This window comes from Schistocerca nitens, chromosome 1 (genome assembly GCF_023898315.1).
Source record: "Schistocerca nitens isolate TAMUIC-IGC-003100 chromosome 1, iqSchNite1.1, whole genome shotgun sequence".
Lineage (NCBI taxonomy): Eukaryota > Metazoa > Arthropoda > Insecta > Orthoptera > Acrididae > Schistocerca > Schistocerca nitens.
Window position 1 is genome coordinate 1,203,916,249 of NC_064614.1, and position 20,455 is coordinate 1,203,936,703.

General features: G+C 38.7%; 1 protein-coding gene across 1 annotated transcript in view; it reads right to left on the reverse strand.

Moving 5' to 3' along the window:
• Positions 1-6,795: 6,795 nt before the first annotated feature.
• Positions 6,796-20,455, reverse strand: part of LOC126239574 (trichohyalin-like) — a 155,688-nt gene continuing 142,028 nt past the window's right edge. Inside the window, exon 8 of the mRNA XM_049947871.1 lies at positions 6,796-7,129. Coding sequence (XP_049803828.1) covers positions 6,949-7,129 — 181 coding nt within the window. The 3' untranslated portion in view covers positions 6,796-6,948. The remainder of the gene's footprint in view (positions 7,130-20,455) is intronic.

Below are 20,455 nucleotides of genomic sequence, written 5' to 3' on the forward strand. Positions count from 1 at the left end.
TCATTGTTGGACCCTTAGATGGGACCGTACCACAATATTCCATCATAAGATTGTGGATTGGTGTCATAAATTTAAAATAAATTTCAATTTTTGTAAGAAACTGAAGTGCTTCATTTTTCGTGCCAATTAATGTACATGTGAAAGATGATGTCTATTCAAATTTTGCGCCAGTCGCATAACAATGGCGCTAGTAGCATCACTATGAGGAGGCAAATCATGTTTGCTTTAAATACACACTATGAAGGTCGTGAGCGTTAGTTACCTTTGAGAGTAGACATGGTGAATTGGTGTTAGTCAAGAACGCCTTTGAGGTGACAAAGACACCATTATCAAAACCTGACAGCTTGAACAAGGTCGTGTAACAGGACTATGAGAAGCTCGATGTTCAATCTGTGGTACTGCAGAAAGACTTCGTAGGGATATAGCTGCTGTATATAATTGCTGGCAGCAGTAGACATAAAAATGTACAATTACAAGAAGAACGTGCTCTGGACAGCCACGTGGCGCATTGAGAGGAAAGACCACCGTGTTCGGCATATGGCTCTGGTGCCTCGTACTGCATCTGCAGCAGCAATTTGAGCAGCAGTTGGCACCACAGTGACACAACAAACTGTTACAAATCAGTTACTTCAAGGACAGCTCCAAGCCAGACGCCCTGTAACGTCCATTCCACTGACCCCAAACCACTGCCATGTGTGACTTCAGTGATGTCAAGAGAGGGCTCATTGGTGAGAAGGGTGGAAGTCTGTTGTGTTTTCTGATGATTGCTGGTTCTCCCTAGGTGTCAGTGATGGCTGTGTGTTGGTTGGAAGGATATCAACTGTGAGCCTGCAACTGACTTCTCTGCGTGTTAGACACACTGCACCTGTATCTGGAGTTACGGTCTGGGGTGTGATTTCATATGACAGCAGGGACACTGTCATTTGTATGTCAGGCTGGTGATTCGACCTGTTGTGCTGCCATTCATTAAGAGCACACCATGGGTAGTTTTCCCATCAGAATAACGCTCACCCACATACCACATTATGGTCTAACATGCTCTACAGAATGTTGACATGTTGCCATGCCCTGCTTAATTACCAGATGTGTCTCCAAGCGGGCACATGTGGGACATCACTGGATGACAACTCCAGTGTCACCCACAACAAGAATTAGCTGTCCCTGTATTGACTGACCAAGAGCAACAGGCATACAACTCCATCCCACAAACTGACTTCTGGCACCTGCAAGACATGATGCATGCACATTTGTATGCTTCCATTCAACTTCCTGGTGGTTACATCGGTGATTAACGTACCAGCATTTCGCGTCTGCAACAGCTTATCTCACTCTTACATTGACCTGTGATATTACAATATTAAACACTTAGATATATTACCTAGACCAATGTATTCCCGAAATTTCATTACTCTACATTATTTCTTGGTGTTGCGATTTATTTTATGGCAGTGTATTCTGTGCACTGAAGTCTGTGACTCTTCCATAATAGAAATAAATTTGGATAGAAACTGCAATCAATTACTATACAATCTTTAGAAATGATTTATTATCCTATTAACCAGGTTTCAAGCCACTGCAGCTGTCATCATCAGATTGTGAATGGTCACAGGACCTTGCTGAGGTTATCATGACTTCGTGTAGAAGATCCAGTAGGGATTCTTGTAGTGAATAATGTATGCAGTAAGTTCAGGTAATGTATACTTTATTCCCGACACTGCGGTACACAGGAGAGTGCATGCGCACACAGCTACTGTTAAGAGCAAACTGTTTTAGTGGAACTCTGCCCCACTGACAAAAGAGCTTTCTTAAGGCAATCTGTGATTGAGTTTCCACAAGTGCATGGAACCAAGGAGTTGGGAAGGATGAATAAATGCACTATTAAAGTATCCATTCTTATTGACAAATACCTTCAATAGCAGCTTACAGCATTAGATGATGTCATTTCTACAGTGAATGAATTTATGAGACTCGAGAGCATAATGTTATTTGTTTCTTTTTTCAATCCTGAAGCTCTGTAATTGGCCTCAGTATACTATCTAGGGCAATTCGAAACTTTCCTGTATGGGAAGATAAAGAGAAAAGGTGTTGGGGATGACATACGATCATTCATGTACCGGGCCTTTGATGTTCATGTCATGTCACATAACATGGAGGTTTGCCCACACAGCAAAGCAGGAAAGGCAGTGGTTTGTGGCAGAATATGGAGCTCTGCAGTAGACAGCTCCTACGTATTCCCACAGTGCCCCTATGACATCATCAGATACAACTGCAATTGGCATGGGATCATTGAGATTTGACCAACGGTTGTTGCGTCAGTTCAATGGTTGTGCCTGGACATGCCATTATTCAGATGAATGCCCACGCGACAGATGCATTGTGCTACAGATGCAGGCTGGTGGAGGCAGTATTATGTTTAGGGGACATTCACCTGGTGTTGTGTGGAACCTGTGGCAGTAATCGAAGGCACCATGATAGCTGTGGACTACACAAACATCTAAAAAACTGAAGGCAGCAGAGAATCATACAGGCAATGGCCCAACAGATATCCTAGCATAGCATAAGAAATATTTATTTTAACTGACAAAAGAAGAAAATATAAAAATACTACAAATGATGTAGGCAAAATGGGATGCAGACGCCTAAAAAATGAGATTCACCTGAAGAGCAAAGGTGAAGCAGGACTAGCTAGAGCAGAAATGCAAAGCTATAGAAGCATGTATTACCATGGGAAAAAAAGTCATTTTCAGAATATATCTCATATGGCAAGCCAGTACCAAGCATAAGTGAAGGATGGCAAATGGAAGGAATATATAGAGCATCTACACAAAGAAAATAAACTTGATGATGATATTACAAAAAGGGAAGAGGAAGTAGATGAAGACGACAGGGGGATATACTGTGAGAAGAAACCGATAAAGCAATGAATAACGTAAGTGAAAACAAAGCCCTGGGAACAGATGACATTGTCTCATGATAATGAAATCATTGAGGCAGCCACCCTTAACAAAACTATTCCACTTTGTACTCAGGATGTATGAGACAGGTAAAATACACTCACAAGAATGTAATAATTCCTGCTCCAAAGAAAGCAGGTACTAACAGGTGTGAATGTTACTGAACAATCAGTTTAATATGTCACATAGCAAAATATATACATGAGTTATTTACAGAAGAATGGAAAAACTGGTAAAAGTTCACCTCATGGAAGATCAGTTTGTGTTTTGGTAAAGTGTATGAACATATGAGACAACACTGACCAGTTAGACTGAGGAAACGTAAACCTACATTTATAGCATTTGTAGAATTTAGAGAAAGCTCTTGACAATATTGACTGGACTGTAGCATTTAAAATTCTGAATGTAATAGGAATGAAAAAGAGAGAGCAGAAAATTTAGCTACAGTTTGTACACAGAGTTGAAGGACATGAAAGGGGAGCAGAATTTAAGAAGAGAATGAGACACAGTTATAGCCTGTACCCAATGCTTTTCAATTCGTACACTCAGCAAGCAGTAAAGGAAACTAAGGTGAGATGAGAAAGGACTCAAAGTTCAGGTTGAGGTTTTGACAATGACAAAGCCAAAGGACTTAGAAGAAGAGAAGAATGGAATGGATAATATTCTGGGAAGGGATTATATGATGAATATCAATAAAATTAAAACACGGTTAATGGAACATAGTCAAAGTAAATCTGGCAATGCTCAGGAAACTAGATTAGGAAATGAAACACTAAAAGTAGTAGATGAGTTTTGCTACCTGGGCAACAAAGTGAGTGACAATAGTCAAAGTACAGAAGATATAAAATAGAGATTGGCAGCAGCAAGAAAACTGTTTCTGAAAAATAGAAGATCGTTAACTTCTTGCTGTACCATTTAGTTGGATGAAATCCATGCCCATTGGGGATGACATGTATGAAACGAGCCGGCATGATTCATGAGAGAATCACAATACAAGCCAGCATGCAGTTTCCTGTTATGTAGCTACATGTGTATTTGTTTCCAGTGGTGCTACTCTTGTAGATGGTAACACTGATCTAATTCTTGTTCGTTTTATTTATATATATTCTTGTAATAGAATATTTCAAACAACGCTTCAAAATAAAACTGTAAATTTTTACACATAAACAGTACTTTAGTAGAAACTATAATCTTCATGGGTGTCTCCAGGTGTAGCTTCTTCAAAAGGAATGTAATAATATGCCTAAATCTTGATATTATCAACAAAACTGTAATTACATGAACAAATGCTCCCCTTGAACGAATTTCTAGCAGGAAAACACCTACAACTCTAAAAATTAGTAGTCCTGCATGGCATGGTAGTTTCAAAAGCACTGCAGTAGATGTAATGCCACTTTACACTACATGCATTCCCACATCGTTTCAATTTGTACCTTGTGATTCATGCAAACTGCCTTCTACTTTTTTGTCATGGAATCAAAGATCAATATGTTTTGAGAAATGGGCTCAATATTGCACTTGGAATCGAAGAGGTGTTTCACCTAGTATTGGTTTTGTAGACCGGCAATTGGACATTTTTTATCATTACCTCTGCTATGTTTATTTGGTAATCAACATGTTTCCTTTCTCTGACTGTGTATTGTTTCTTGGATAGTGTATATATCAAATAGAGCCATATCTGACACATAAAAGTTTGGCGTAAATCTTGTTCTCACGAGTGTGACGTGATGTTTATGTTTGGCCCACATTGGTTTCCACAAGTTGGACTTGTCAAAGTACAGCAAGAGGTTAACATCGAACAGTCTTTTCTGAAAGTATGGTTTGGAGAGTACAATTGTACATAATATGAAATGCAGATGATAAACAGTTAAGACAAGAATGGAACTGAGATTTTGAAATGTGACGTTACAGTAGTTTGCCGGATATTAGATGGGTAGATCAAATAATGCTAATGAAGAGATACTGAATTGAGAAGGGGAAAAAAGAGATTTATAGCACAACTTGACTAAAAGTAATGATTGGTTGATAGGAAACATCCTGATGCATTGATATGATAATTGAAGAAAGTGTGAGGGTTAAAAATTATAGAAGAGCAAGTCTTGAATACAGAAAGAGGTTCAAATAAATGTACATTGCAGTAGTTCTGCAGAACTGAAAAGGTTTGCATGGAACAGACTAGCATGGAGAGCTGCATCAAACCAGTTTTTGGACTGGAGACCACAACAACAAGTTCACAAAGAAAGATTCTTCAACTTATTATGATTTGAAACATGCACGATTAACAAATTTTTTTAGTTTTAAACCCCTTTTGCTGTTATCATGTGTATTACTCATGTACCTGAATGAAAACACTTAACTTGATTAAGTTTGTGTGTGTGTGTGTTTTCCAGGTTTGCTTCTGATATATATGTAGCCCCAAAAACTTCACACATACCTACTTTTTATATTTAGTTGTATGATTATTTGTAGTTATACATTCTCGTATTCTGAAAGAAACACTGAACTTCACACACAAATTTTATCAAAAATTACTGACAAGAAATTTCCAATGAAACATTTAAACCATGTATATCAATAGCAGAGTGCTACATTGTTCTTTGCAATCAATGGCAGTTTGGCAATTAGTACTTTGTTCTAAAACTGTGACGCTACGAAATGTCCAAAAATATTACAAGTCGATATAGTCTTTGGCATTGGGAATCTTGTAACTGAGAGGATTCATTTGCAGGTGTCTTAAATTGCACCCACCACTTTCTATTTGGGGTAGCATGAAGTCTGCTACTGAGTTCAGTATCTTCATCTGATGGTCGCTTCTGAGGCTTCTTCCATTGTGATGCAATTTTCACAATTTGGAATGTACATCATCTATTCCCCATGAAATATACAACTGGTCTATTTATATCATGTTTAGAATAATACAGAATACTTTTGATTAAAGGACATGCTACCTCTTCTGGTCAAATGTTATCTAAGCAGACTGCCACTTTGTGACTAGAAAAGAATTACTTCCAGTCATTGGCTTCCCAGTCAGTTAATCAGAGTATCACAGAAGCAAAGCATGTGTCATAATTAACTGTGAACATAATTCAATGGTTTAAATTTATATATCTGTAAAAGATGGATCATGTAACATAATGTGAAGTGGATAAATGCAAGAATGAAATACCAGAAAAGTATTATTTAAGTGTAAATGTGAACAGAACACGGTCAGGAATGGGAAAAGAACCGAGAAAATGTATGAACAAAGATCTATTTTACTTGCGTTCAAACATGGTGACACAAGCCTAATACATCTAAGAAAGTCTTAGTTCAAGACTGCAAAATTTGTATCTATTTGTTTGTAAACTACAAAATATAGACCAATGGCAGGATAGTAATTTCAGGTTATTCACTGAGAAATGCAGATGTCAGCACAGAGAGAGAGAGAGAGAGAGAGAGAGAGAGAGAGAGAGAGAGAGAGAGATTTGAAGAGCTGACCCTCAGTATTTAAAAATTTATTGTCCGCCAACAAAGACAATAAGAATAATCATAAAAACAATATTAACATAACAGAAAAATTGCAATTTACAAAACTGATAATATTTCTCAATAACATTACAAAATATGAGATCTCAGTATTTTTAGAATTTCCACATACAGTCTGCTAATATTGTTGGTAAAAAATAATGAAAAAAAAATTAAAAAATAAAAAATAAATAAAAAAAGGACATGTATGAGATCATATTTTATGCTAAGAAATGAATGAAAGATATTGTTATAACTGAAAGATGCTTCCAATGAATTCCTACATTTCTCTTCTTTAAATAGGAATCTCATTATGATCCCAGAAATGATCGTTTTTCTGGCAACAAAGAAATTAGGAATGAACTTAAAAAACAACATTAACATAACAGAAAAATCATAAATTTATTCTTAATTTTTTTTAATTTTTCGAATAAAATTTCTGTTGGAGAAATGGTTCTGATATGTTCTTAACCTGATACCACTAAATAAGTTATGTTAGTTGTATTGGCCCTCCGCCTGGATTCCATGGTACAGGTGAAACAGGACCTGATCGGCCAAATTTTTTCCTATGTTCCACTCTCTCCAGCCAGTCTTCAAATGCTTGCTCTGCCTGGTACAGTCTTTCTGTGGCACGCATCTGTTCTCTCTGTATCTTGACTCGGTTACGTCGCCTGGAATGGTTATTGCAATTTGTAGAATATGTTTGTATGCTATGAAAGTGTTCCACCATTTTACATTAGATATTTTATACTTCCATGCACCAATAGTGGACATATTCTCATGGCTATGAAACATATCAAGGAATATAATATACAGGTTGAGACACATAAAGTATAACATCTTTTTTATTTCTTAAACAGTTTAAGATATTGCGAGGCACATAATTTTGTTTTATGCTTAATTCTCTTAATTCATTTATTAATAGTTGCAAAAACCCAGTTTCAATATCTTGAAATATTCACAAATGAAAGAGTTTTACATCTTACACAACTCACCCCTCTACAGATATTTTACACAAGACTTAATGTGCTTAGATTTAGTATTCATAGCACAAGCCTTCAAAAATATGGAGCAACTAAAAACACTAATTTTCATTTACAGATTAATAGACTGATACAGTAGGTTTAACATAAACAGAATGATGATGTATCATGTTTACTTTTATTGATCACATTCCTGCAGTTAAAGTACACATTAGTTGAATACTACACAGCATTCAAGTTATGTTATATTACTAACAATGTTCACATCAGTTGAATCTGCTAAGAAAAGTATTGATGGAATAGAAAGGGTTGGCTACCTTTAAGTTCCTCTTAAATTTTAAATTATAATTCATTAAATTATTCTTGATTTCTGACCAGTTATTGAAAATATGTGTTCCTGGAATAACTGACATCTTTTTTGACTCGAGTGAGTGATGTTTAAGTCTTTGTGCAGATTGTTCTTATTCTTCATACTGAATGTTTGAACTAAGCCGTTGGTTAAAAGAGCTGTACGTTATTCACAGTTAATTTTCTTAAGGACTCACCATAACAAAAACCACTAGTTAGTATACTTAATACTTTGAACAAATTTCCACAACACACTTCAATTCACAACAAAAATCATTCATGTTACATGCTTTTGGGCTTAGCTTGGACTGAGAAATTACCTTAAAATATAATACCATTTGATACAGATGGGTAGGCAGGTCAAATATTACATGCATTATATATAGTGTAATTGGAAGGGAACAAATACAAAATGCACACGGGTTCTATTCCAAGAAGAATTGTCCATCATATGGAAGAGGTCATCCTGGGAGCAATCTAAAGCTTGGGTTGCTGCTAGGTGAAGTAAACTATTCAGATGGCGACGCATATAGATGTGGTAGTAAATCGGTCCATAAATTGCGAGTATTTAGCGTCAATAAGGTGCAAGTTATGCGACAAAATCGTATCAAGTGGCATTAGAATTTGTTCAGTGTTACATATTTGGTATCATTCGCAGTGCTTCGCGAAAATAAATCAAGAAAACATCTTGTGTACGTGTGGAACAAAGTGTAACGGACGTCTGGCAGCGAGTGAAATGTGCCGCGCAAATCGTGAAATCATAGTACTCGGATCACTGCAGAAAGAACTGAAAGCCACAAGAAAACATGCTCTGTTGTTGGAAAACATTATTAAAAGTCTATCTGACCCATCACATAAAGAACTCGGTCAACTTCAAGAGTACAGTGAACCAAAGAAATGTGCAAAACCTAAATTTGTTTCCAGTGCGTTAAAAGTTCCGCTAATAAATCGATTTCAACATCTTATTATGGATTGTGAACTTAAAAATGTTGAAACAAGCAACTCACACCAAGACTACGAATCGGAATCGGCGGACAGGAAATTTACAAAGCGCAATAAGTCAGTAAAACGTAACTGTCTCGATGTTGCAAACAAAGTGACTCCTAAAAACTTTAGTAGGCCTACAGTTTTGCCTGCTGACAGCCACGGAAGAGGAATTGCAGGAATTCTTCGTTTCCAGCAGGATCTCAATGTGACAAGTGTTGTGAAACCTGAAGCAGGCCTAAAAGAAGTTTTGAAATACTATAAAAACAATAATCACGTGACACAAAGTGAATGCATTGTAATATTGGGCGGTGCAAACGATGTATATAAGAATGAACTAATGGTAGCAAACAGAGTGCTAAGAGATGCGCTACGTACAACAGAGGATCAAAAAGTTATTGTTGTAGGCATTCCACACAGACATGACCTTACTGAATCTTCTTGTGCGAACAGAGAAATCCAAAAAGCAAACAGGATGTATGAAAAGATCTGCAAGACCACTTCAAATGCTTTTTTCCTCAGTATTGACGATCTTGAAAGACAGCACTTCACAACACATGGTTGTTGTTGTTGTGGTCTTCAGTCCTGAGACTGGTTTGATGCAGCTCTCCATGCTACTCTATCCTGTGCAAGCTTCTTCATCTCCCAGTACCTACTGCAACCTACATCCTTCTGAATCTGCTTAGTGTATTGATCTCTTGGTCTCCCTCTACGATTTTTACCCTCCACGCTGCCCTCCAATGCTAAATTTGTGATCCCTTGATGCCTCAAAACATGTCCTACCAACCGATCCCTTCTTCTAGTCAAGTTGTGCCACAAACTTCTCTTCTCCCCAATCCTATTCAATACCTCCTCATTAGTTATGTGATCTACCCACCTTATCTTCAGCATTCTTCTGTAGCACCACATTTCGAAAGCTTCTATTCTCTTCTTGTCCAAACTATTTATCGTCCATGTTTCACTTCCATACATGGCTACACTCCATACAAATACTTTCAGAAACGACTTCCTGACACTTAAATCTATACTCGATGTTAACAAATTTCTCTTCTTCAGAAACGCTTTCCTTGCCATTGCCAGTCTACATTTTATATCCTCTCTACTTCGACCACAGTTATTTTGCTCCCCAAATAGCAAAACTCCTTTACTACTTTAAGTGTCTCATTTCCTAATCTAATCCCCTCAGCATCACCCGATTTAATTTGACTACATTCCATTATCCTCGTTTTGTTTTTGTTGATGTTCATCTTATATCCTCCTTTCAAGACACTGTCCATTCCGTTCAACTGCTCTTCCAAGTCCTTTGCTGTCTCTGACAGAATTACAATGTCATCGGCGAACCTCAAAGTTTTTATTTCTTCTCCATGAATTTTAATACCTACTCCGAATTTTTCTTTTGTTTCCTTTACTGCTTGCTCAATATACAGATTGAATAACATCGGGGAGAGGCTACAACCCTGTCTCACTCCTTTCCCAACCACTGCTTGCCTTTCATGCCCCTCGACTCTTATAACTGCCGTCTGGTTTCTGTACAAATTGTAAATAGCCTTTCGCTCCCTGTATTTTACCCCTGCCACCTTCAGAATTTGAAAGAGAGTATTCCAGTTAACGTTGTCAAAAGCTTTCTCTAAGTCTACAAATGCTAGAAACGTAGGTTTGCCTTTTCTTAATCTTTCTTCTAAGATAAGTCGTACGGTTAGTATTGCCTCACGTGTTCCAAAATTTCTACGGAATCCAAACTGATCTTCCCCGAGGTCCGCTTCTACCAGTTTTTCCATTCGTCTGTAAAGAATTCGTGTTAGTATTTTGCAGCTGTGACTTATTAAACTGATAGTTCGGTAATTTTCACATCTGTCAACACCTGCTTTCTTTGGTATTGGAATTATTATATTCTTCTTGAAGTCTGTGGGTATTTCGCCTGTCTCATACATCTTGCTCACCAGATGGTAGAGTTTTGTCATGACTGGCTCTCCCAAGGCCATCAGTAGTTCTAATGGAATGTTGTCTACTCCCGGGGCCTTGTTTCGACTCAGGTCTTTCAGTGCTCTGTCAAACTCTTCACGCAGTATCTTATCTCCTATTTCATCTTCATCTACATCCTCTTCCATTTCCATAATACTGTCCTCAAGTACATCGCCCTTGTATAAACCCTCTATATACTCCTTCCACCTTTCTGCCTTCCCTTCTTTGCTTAGAACTGGGTTGCCATCTGAGCTCTTGATATTCATACAAGTGGTTCTCTTCTCTCCAAAGGTCTCTTTAATTTTCCTGTAGGCAGTATCTATCTTACCCCTAGTGAGACAAGCCTCTACATCCTTACATTTGTCCTCTAGCCATCCCTGCTTAGCCATTTTGCACTTTCTGTCGATCTCATTTTTGAGACGTTTGTATTCCCTTTTGCCTGCTTCATTTACTGCATTTTTATATTTTCTCCTTTCATCAATTAAATTCAATATTTCTTCTGTTACCCAAGGATTTCTATTAGCCCTCGTCTTTTTACCTACTTGATCCTCTGCTGCCTTCACTACTTCATCCCTCAGAGCTACCCATTCTTCTTCTACTGTATTTCTTTCCCCCATTCCTGTCAATTGTTCCCTTATGCTCTCCCTGAAACTCTCTACAACCTCTGGTTCTTTCAGTTTATCCAGGTCCCATCTCCTTAAATTCCCACCTTTTTGCAGTTTCTTCAGTTTCAATCTGCAGTTCATAACCAATAGATTGTGGTCAGAATCCACATCTGCCCCTGGAAATGTCTTACAATTTAAAACCTGGTTCCTAAATCTCTGTTTTACCATTATATAATCTATCTGATACCTATTAGTATCTCCAGGATTCTTCCACGTATACAACCTTCTTTTATGATTCTTGAACCAAGTGTTAGCTATGATTAAGTTATGCTCTGTGCAAAATTCTACAAGGCGGCTTCCTCTTTCATTTCTTCCCCCCAATCCATATTCACCTATTATGTTTCCTTCTCTCCCTTTTCCTACAGACGAATTCCAGTCACCCATGACTATTAAATTTTCGTCTCCCTTCACTACCTGAATAATTTCTTTTATCTCGTCATACATTTCATCAATTTCTTCATCATCTGCAGAGCTAGTTGGCATATAAACTTGTACTACTGTAGTAGGCATGGGCTTTGTGTCTATCTTGGCCACAATAATGCGTTCACTATGCTGTTTGTAGTAGCTAACCCGCACTCCTATTTTTTTATTCATTATTAAACCTACTCCTGCATTACCCCTATTTGATTTTGTATTTATAACCCTGTAATCACCTGACCAAAAGTCTTGTTCCTCCTGCCACCGAACTTCACTAATTCCCACTATATCTAACTTTAACCTATCCATTTCCCTTTTCAAATTTTCTAACCTACCTGCCCGATTAAGGGATCTGACATTCCACGCTCCGATCCGTAGAATGCCAGTTTTCTTTCTCCTGATAACGACGTCCTCTTGAGTAGTCCCCGCCCGGAGATCCGAATGGGGGACTATTTTACCTCCGGAATATTTTACCCAAGAGGACGCCATCATCATTTAATCATACAGTAAAGCTGCATGTCCTCGGGAAAAATTACGGCTGTAGTTTCCCCTTGCTTTCAGCCGTTCGCAGTACCAGCACAGCAAGGCCGTTTTGGTTAATGTTACAAGGCCAGATCAGTCAATCATCCAGACTGTTGCCCCTGCAACTACTGAAAAGGCTGCTGCCCCTCTTCAGGAACCACATGTTTGTCTGGCCTCTCAACAGATACCCCTCCGTTGTGGTTGCACCTACGGTACGGCCATCTGTATCGCTGAGGCATGCAAGCCTCCCCACCAACGGCAAGGTCCATGGTTCATGGGGGAAGAACACATGGTATGCATTTAAATAAATGGGGCAAATCGCTGCTCAGTCAAAAGATCAAAATGGTAGTGGATATTGTTTCTCTTAGATGTAAGAAAAGTGATCCTATTCCACTACCACTGGTAAAGGATGCCTGCAAAGTATCTTCCCTACCATGTACTCCAGTTGCAGCAGTAACACATCAGGTATCACTGGTTACAAAAGAATGTGCTGGGAGAGAGGAAGCTGTAACTACAGTTACAACAGGTAGAACACCTCATTCAGGAACTAAGATAACAGAAACAGAAAAAGTGGCAGCATATTCAGCAACAAGTGTACCAACAGGTGATCCAGCTGTCCATTCTGCAGCAACATTTGAACTACCTACAGTGGGAACCCAGCCACTTAGATCATGCCATGAACAAGAAGACATGAAGAGACCTGCAAGAGTAGAAGCAGTATCAAGTGTATCGGGCAAACGGAAAACTGTACCTCCATTACGTCTAAATGATTTTTTAGTAGAAGGCAGCAAGGGGAAGAAGCCCATAAGATAAATAGTGCCAGAGATTTAATAGCCTCTCAGCAAAATAGTGCATCTGTAAAGAAAGACAGGTTTGATTTTATAATCTGTTATCTTAAAATTGAAGGAGTAAGGGATAAAGAATTTATTGTCAATGACTTTGGATTAGAAAATAAGTTTGATATCTTTAGTTTAAGTGAACACTGGGCTAGTGAGAGTGAACTTACATTTATTAAATTTGATAATTATATTCTAGCCAGTAGCTACTGCAGAAAATTGCATTTAAGAGGTGGTGTGGCAATATATGTTAACAAGTCACTTAGCGGTACATTCAATAGATTAGATCTAGATTTTCTGTGTGATGAACAGAACTTTGAAGCTGCTGGTATAGTAATAGACAGTTTTAAGTTAGTTGTAATTTCCCTGTACAGGTCACCTAAGAGTATAACCAATGTATTTTTAGAAAAACTGGACCTGCTGTTACATGTACTTACAGATACTAGATGGATACATTATGATATTGTGATAGGTGGAGGTGTGAATGCTGAATTCGATGTCACAACACAAAAATGTACTGTCACTGAACTCCAAAACCTACTAAGACAGTGCAACTTACATTCAGTCAATAACAAACCTACAAGAGAACATGCATGTCTTGACAATATTTTTGTAAATTTTAAAACAACAGAAGAATCATGTTTTGTGACAGTATTTCCATATTCTGATCATGATTCAGTATCTTTAAATTATACAAGTAGGTTCCCTCTTGATAAGAGTTATGTAAATAAGCTTGTCCCAGAAGTTGTGGTCAGTAGACCAGTCACAGATGAGAAAATTGACAGGTTTCGTACGTCCCTTTCTAACAGAGAGTGGTTTGGCCTGTGTTATGATGAGACACATTATACTCTAAGCAATTATCTGACAGCAAAGGTACTATTTGATAGGTTTCTCAAAGCATTTTTGGGACACTTTAATGACTGCATACCAATAAAGAAATGCAAAGTAACTGACAGAGTCCTAAAAGCAAAAGTTCCAAATAGACAAAATACATGGTATACAAAACAGCTGTCTACTATGAAAAATCAAGTTATGTTGTTGTACAATATTTATAAAAATCTGAAAACCAACCATGCTAAACTAGCCTATGTTAGATGTAGGAATGAGTACAAAAAAGCAATTGTGGAAGCCAAACAAGCACACAATCTCAGAAGTATTGAGAAATCCACCAATAAGTGCAAAGCAGCATGGACTCTAATAAATAGTGTCGCCAAAGATAAAAGAAGTGACAAAATTAATATCTCTCCCCAGGAATTTAATGACTTTTTTTATTAAATCAGTTGAGGAAGTAGGAAGTGCTATAATTAAACCTGAAATCAGGTCATCACAGTTACTGTCAAAAAATATTGCTAGGACATCAACAAACACAAGTACCTTCAATCTTTCTGAGGTCTCACCTGGTTTTGTGTTAAGAATAGTGAAGCAGTTAAAACCATCAGACAGTGTAGACATATATGACCTGTCTTGTAACATGCTTAAGAAAGTAATAGACTGTATAGTGTACCCCCTAACATATTGTATAAACAAGTATATACTGGAGGGTTTTTTCCCTGATGAGCTTAAACTGTCTAGGGTAGTTCCAGTACATAAAAAAGGAGATAAAAATTCTGTCTCAAGTTACAGGCCAATATCCATAGTTCCAGTTTTCTCAAAAGTTCTAGAATGCATAATTTACCAACAATTATCTGTTTACTTTGATAACATAGGATTAATAAGTGGATCACAGTATGGCTTTAGGAAAAAACTTGTCAACCATTGATGCCATAGACAATGTTGTTAAATACATCCATCAAGTATTTGAAGATAAATGTTTTGCCCAAGTGATTTTTTGTGACCTAAGCAAAGCCTTTGACTGTGTAGAACATACACTACTACTCCAAAAAAATGGACTTTTATGGTGTTAAAGGTAACAGCCTTAAGCTATTAAGATCATATTTACAAAACCGTAAGCAAGCCGTCTGTGTTGGGAAAGAAATCTCCAGTATAGAACAAGTTGAGGTAGGTGTTCCGCAGGGATCCGTGCTGGGCCCTTTCCTTTTCCTAATAATGATAAATGACCTGCCATCATTTATCAAATCCAGAACAGTACTCTATGCTGATGATACAACATTTCTGAACAGCAGTAATGATCTTAATAGCCTTAAAACATGTGTTACAGAGACAATTGAGCAAGCTTCACTCTGGTTTAAAGCAAATGGGTTCTTGCTTAATGAAAGCAAAACCCAGCAGATGGTATTTAGTTTAAAAGACAAGTTTCCATCAGATGATCCTAGTTGTGTTAAATTTTTGGGAGTATATTTGGATGATAAACTTTCTTGGAATCCACATATTAAGTATATTAGCGGTAAATTGTCTAGGGTAATCTATTTGTTAAGGCGATTAATGCACTGTGTACCTACAAATTATGTTAGAGTATCTTACTACTCATTTTTCCAAAGCATCATATCCTATGGCATTATTTTATGGGGAAACTCCACTTGTGTGCATGATATACTATTGCTGCAAAAGAAAGCTATTAGGATAATTACAGGCTCACCATACAAGGCTCATTGTAAACCTTCGTTTACTCAACAAAAAATCATGACAGTAATAAACCTATATATTTATTATGTTTTAATCTAAACAAAAAAGAACTTACCTAAAGTAAAACGCAGGGCAAATATACATTGTTACAGCACTAGGACAAACAGCTCTATCTATACGCCCTACCACAGACTGTCAAAATCAGTTAACAGTTATGAACTTATGGGCCACAAATTATTTAACAAACTTCCACAAGGTATACAAAATTTACCAGAGCAACAATACAAACAAACACTTTATGACTGGTTAGTTGTAAACACATTCTATAATGTAAAGGATTTCATGACCTGTGATATTAAACTGTAAAGTTCTTAACAATTCTGTCCTTCTATAGCATGTACTGTACTGTATTGTATTATATGTATGACTTTGTCTATTGCTGTAATGGCTTAAAGACAATAAAATTATTATTATTATTATTCATGTCAGAACCAATGGCATCTATCAACTGAAATTGAAATTATATTGAAAAAAAAGGTGACTACTAAAATCAAGCAAAGCACCAGGCCCTGGGTATAACTGGCTGATTTTGAATTCAATATACAGCACCAGAAGTCCCAATTATTACTTTTGTTTATCAAGAACCTCATCTGCAGTAAATAAATAATCTCATATGACGGGAAAAGAATGCAGGTCAGTCATGTTTACTATAAGAGCAAATATGTTTTGCAGAATTACAGACCAGTATCTCCCATTATTGCCTGTTATACAATCTTAAAGCATATTCTAAAATCGAGCATTGTAATGATCCTGGAGGAACAGAAGTCTCTCTCAAAGACTTAGCTTTTTTTTTTTTTTGGAAGGGGGGGTGAGGGGGGAGGGAAGTCTTGTAATTGTAAGAATGTCTTGCAGTAGTAGATGAAAGTGAATTGGCAGAGCCTGTCTCCTAGATTTCTGAAAGGTGTTTGACATTGTACCACATGGAAAACTTACAACTAAGATTCGGTAATGAAAGTTCTGTAGAACATAAATTATTTAGGAGTAAAGGCAGCAATTCACAGATTAGTACAGACATTCTGTCAGTGACAGGAACATAAACATAGCTGAAAACCTTGTTAACTTCCAGAAGAATCCTTTTTTGATCTAGAGGATACATATGAACATACAGATACACCATGCTGGCTGAAGAGACAATGCCAGAACTGCAGTTCTGCATGTTGACTGGCGTAAGGGTTTGTGTTGGTTGGACTGGGAAAGTGGAGAAAGGAAGTGGGGAATGAGAGGGAGGGAAGGGTAACTGACAGCTCAGAGAGAGCCAGCAGGTGCATGGAAAAAGAGTGTGACAGGGACACTGGCACTGGTAAATTTGTGCACTCCACTTGCAAGGGGGTGATAGAACAGAGGAAGGGGAAAATGCTGGGAAGAGGGTGTGGGTGCAGGATGAGTGTAGTTAGGGTCCTGGGGCAGGGCAGGGCAGGGTAGGGTAGGGTAGGGTACAGTCGGGTGGGGTGGGGTGGGGTGGGTGTGCAGCTGGGGGCTAATGGAGATTGAGACCAGGAGCCAATGAAGGATGTAAGAACATCACCCACCTACGTAGTTCATAAAAGCTGGCGTTGGGGTATGGAACCTGTGGTGTGCGTACTGTAAGACCTTCGGTACACACACCATCAGATTATTTGACTTCTTACTCTAACGAAGTAGGCGAGTGTCAGCAATATGGTTCATGGTCTTATCGTGGCGTGTTTATCTTCTGCCATTAGGCCAGACGATAGAAATGCCACTTGCACGCTTAGAGTAGCAGATTGACGCTGACCAACTTTAAACAGAACTTGATTAATTTTAACACACATTTATTAAAATAGTAACAAGCATAAACCTTACGTACCTTGATCCTGGATGCTATTTACAATTGACAATCTGAAGTTCCTTTGGTCTTGGTACGTTAATCTTATTCTCACATATCTCTGATACTTGACAAAGTGTCTATACATTTCTCTTCATGGCTATGTACAGGAATATGATAATCTTATTAGGCGCAGACTGAAACTTGACTATAGACTGGTACAGACAAATGCAGACAGGTCCAGACAAATGCAGACAAATGCAGACTGACTGATTGGAGGTCTGTACACTCGTTATAATACCTTGCGCATTGAGGTATCACTGCGCGAGTGTGATCCGCGAGGAGAAAAGGTTCTATGTTAGCAGCAATCTCATTGGCTGCGTTACATATTAATATGCGGATCGGCAGAAGCAGAATTTGGTCCGCCTCTAAGGCAGCACCATCTCGTAGTGCGGAGATGGACAAGCGCTGCGCCTGCGCTGTTGTGCTTAGCGGGTCGCGCTCTAGTGGGAAAGTTGTGTACGTGCTGACTACGCGGAACTATGTACACAACAGAACCACATGGCACAGATTATGAAGCAGCAATTGAAATCAAGAACATTGTGTTCAGCAGCATTTACCACCATTTAGTGGTCAACTCTTGGCCCAGTTTGGTGGTGTCCATTCATTTGAGAGGACATCTGGTTGGTGGTCATTCCCAAATAAAATGCTGTGGAAAATTGCTTCAGAGTAGGTACATGACATGGCTGCTTTAACAGGTGGGCCTGCTTCTGATGGTATAGGATAAGGCTGTGGTCTTCCACAGAGATATGAGCTGTGTGATAAGGAATTGGGAGCATGTGTGACATTAGGAACGGCCAGGATACTGCATTTATTAGGTGGGTAAGAGAATACCACATTGGGAGGGATGGGTAGAACCGTAGATAGGATGTTCCTCATTTCCAGCCAAGATCACAAATAGCCAAAGCCCTGGTGTAGGATGTGGTTTCCAGTTTGGAATGATATTGGGTAATGAAAGGGGTGTTCATTTTCAGCTGGTTCTTCAGGGTGATGAGAGGATTAGGGGTGTTTGAGAGTATGGGGTGGGAAATTTGTCTGTAGACTAGGTTCAGAGGATAGTATCTTTCTGTGAAGGCCTGAATGAGACCAGCATACTAGACAAGGGAATTCTTGTCACTGCAGATACACTATCAGAGACCCCATTATATGAGAGTGATCTCAGATTATTTTCTTTGTGTCCATAGACCTGCAGTAATTTAGAAAGGGTAATATTTTCCACTTGGCTTCTTATTTAAAGTATTTATTCACCATGTTCATGATTTGGGCCTAATGTGCCATTCTTAGTATTTATTGATGTGACAAATGCCGAGTTGCAGGCCCCCTATAACTGGCTAGGCAAGTCAGCTCAAAAGTCAGAGGAAGGTAAGGCACATCAACTCCAACAGGACCATGCCAAGTAAAGCACTGTGGTCCTCAAAACAATCTTTGGGTTGATGACTGCTTTACTTTGTCATTTTCAAGTGAGAGTTCATTGCAAAGTACATCAGTGTATATCATTCCTTTTAAGAGGGCACTGTCTTGTGTCAAACATGTTTATGTAGTCCATGTGCATAACAGGATAGGAGTCTTTGCCACGTATATGAATGCTGAACACTCCTGTCTTATTATACATAGAGAATATTTAAACATGGTTGACACAAGGCAGGGCTTGTATATGAAGGAATCAGACAGCTGTCGGATGCCTTCTGTCAGGTTCAGATTCTGTTAGGTGATTCATCATGATCTGTGGAAGGAGGGCAAGGCCACATTGGAGGTAAGGCTTTGCTTCAAGATAACCAGGGGGCAGTTTGATGGGTGAGGGGGAGAATTGGTCTCACCATCCTTCCCCAGGTTTGTTCACAGGAAAACAAACCTTTCAGTGAAAGAAAGAACAGCCGTCCGCAACCTCGAGACGTACCTTGGGTCAGTCACCCACCCTGCAGATAAAGGCTCCACCAACACTGTGGAGACTCATAGCAATTACATTAGAGAAAGCATCCACCAATTGACTGATTTCTCCACCTATAAGCCCTGCCACCGTGATCATACCTCAGAAGTAGATCAGTCCTGAAATCTCTCCCCTGAATCCATCTCCATTCTCAACCCACTGACCACTGCCCATCAGCATTCTACATGCTTCCCAAAATCCATAACCTCAACAATTTTGGTTGCCCCATTGTAGGTGGTTACTGAGTCCCTTTCAAAATGATCTCTGCTCTTGCTGTCCAGCGCTTCCAACTAGCTGCCCACAGACTAGCCTCCCATATTAAAGATATGATCCACTTCATAAGCTCTTCACCCTTTTCCCACTACCACTTGGATCCTTGCTCGTCACTGTTGACACCAACTCCTGGTACACTAACATCCCTCATGTTCTTGTCCTTACCATTATTAAAAACTACCTCTCCCAATATCCTTCTTTCTCCAAACTCACCACTTTATTCCTTATACCTCTGACTAATCACATCCTCACATATTACTACTTCTCTTCTGAGGAGAAGATATATAAACAAATCTGCAGAATAGCCATGGGAACATGCTTGGCACTCTCCTATATCAACCTGGGCCATTAAGAGGAAACTCTCCTAGCCTCTCGAAACCCCAAACTCCTTGTCTGATTCACATTCATTGAGGATATCTTTGCAATATTGCCCCAGTGTCAAGACACCCTACCCTCATTCCTTCACAGCCTTGACACCTTCTCTCCCATACAGTTCACCTGGTCCTCCTCAACCCAATGTGTCTGCTTTCTGGATGTTGACCTCCACCTCTGTGATGGCTCCATCCCTTCTTCTGTCCATATCAAGACAACTAAGCATCAATAGTATCTGCTTTTTAACATTTGTCATCCCTTCCACACCAAAAAAGTTACACC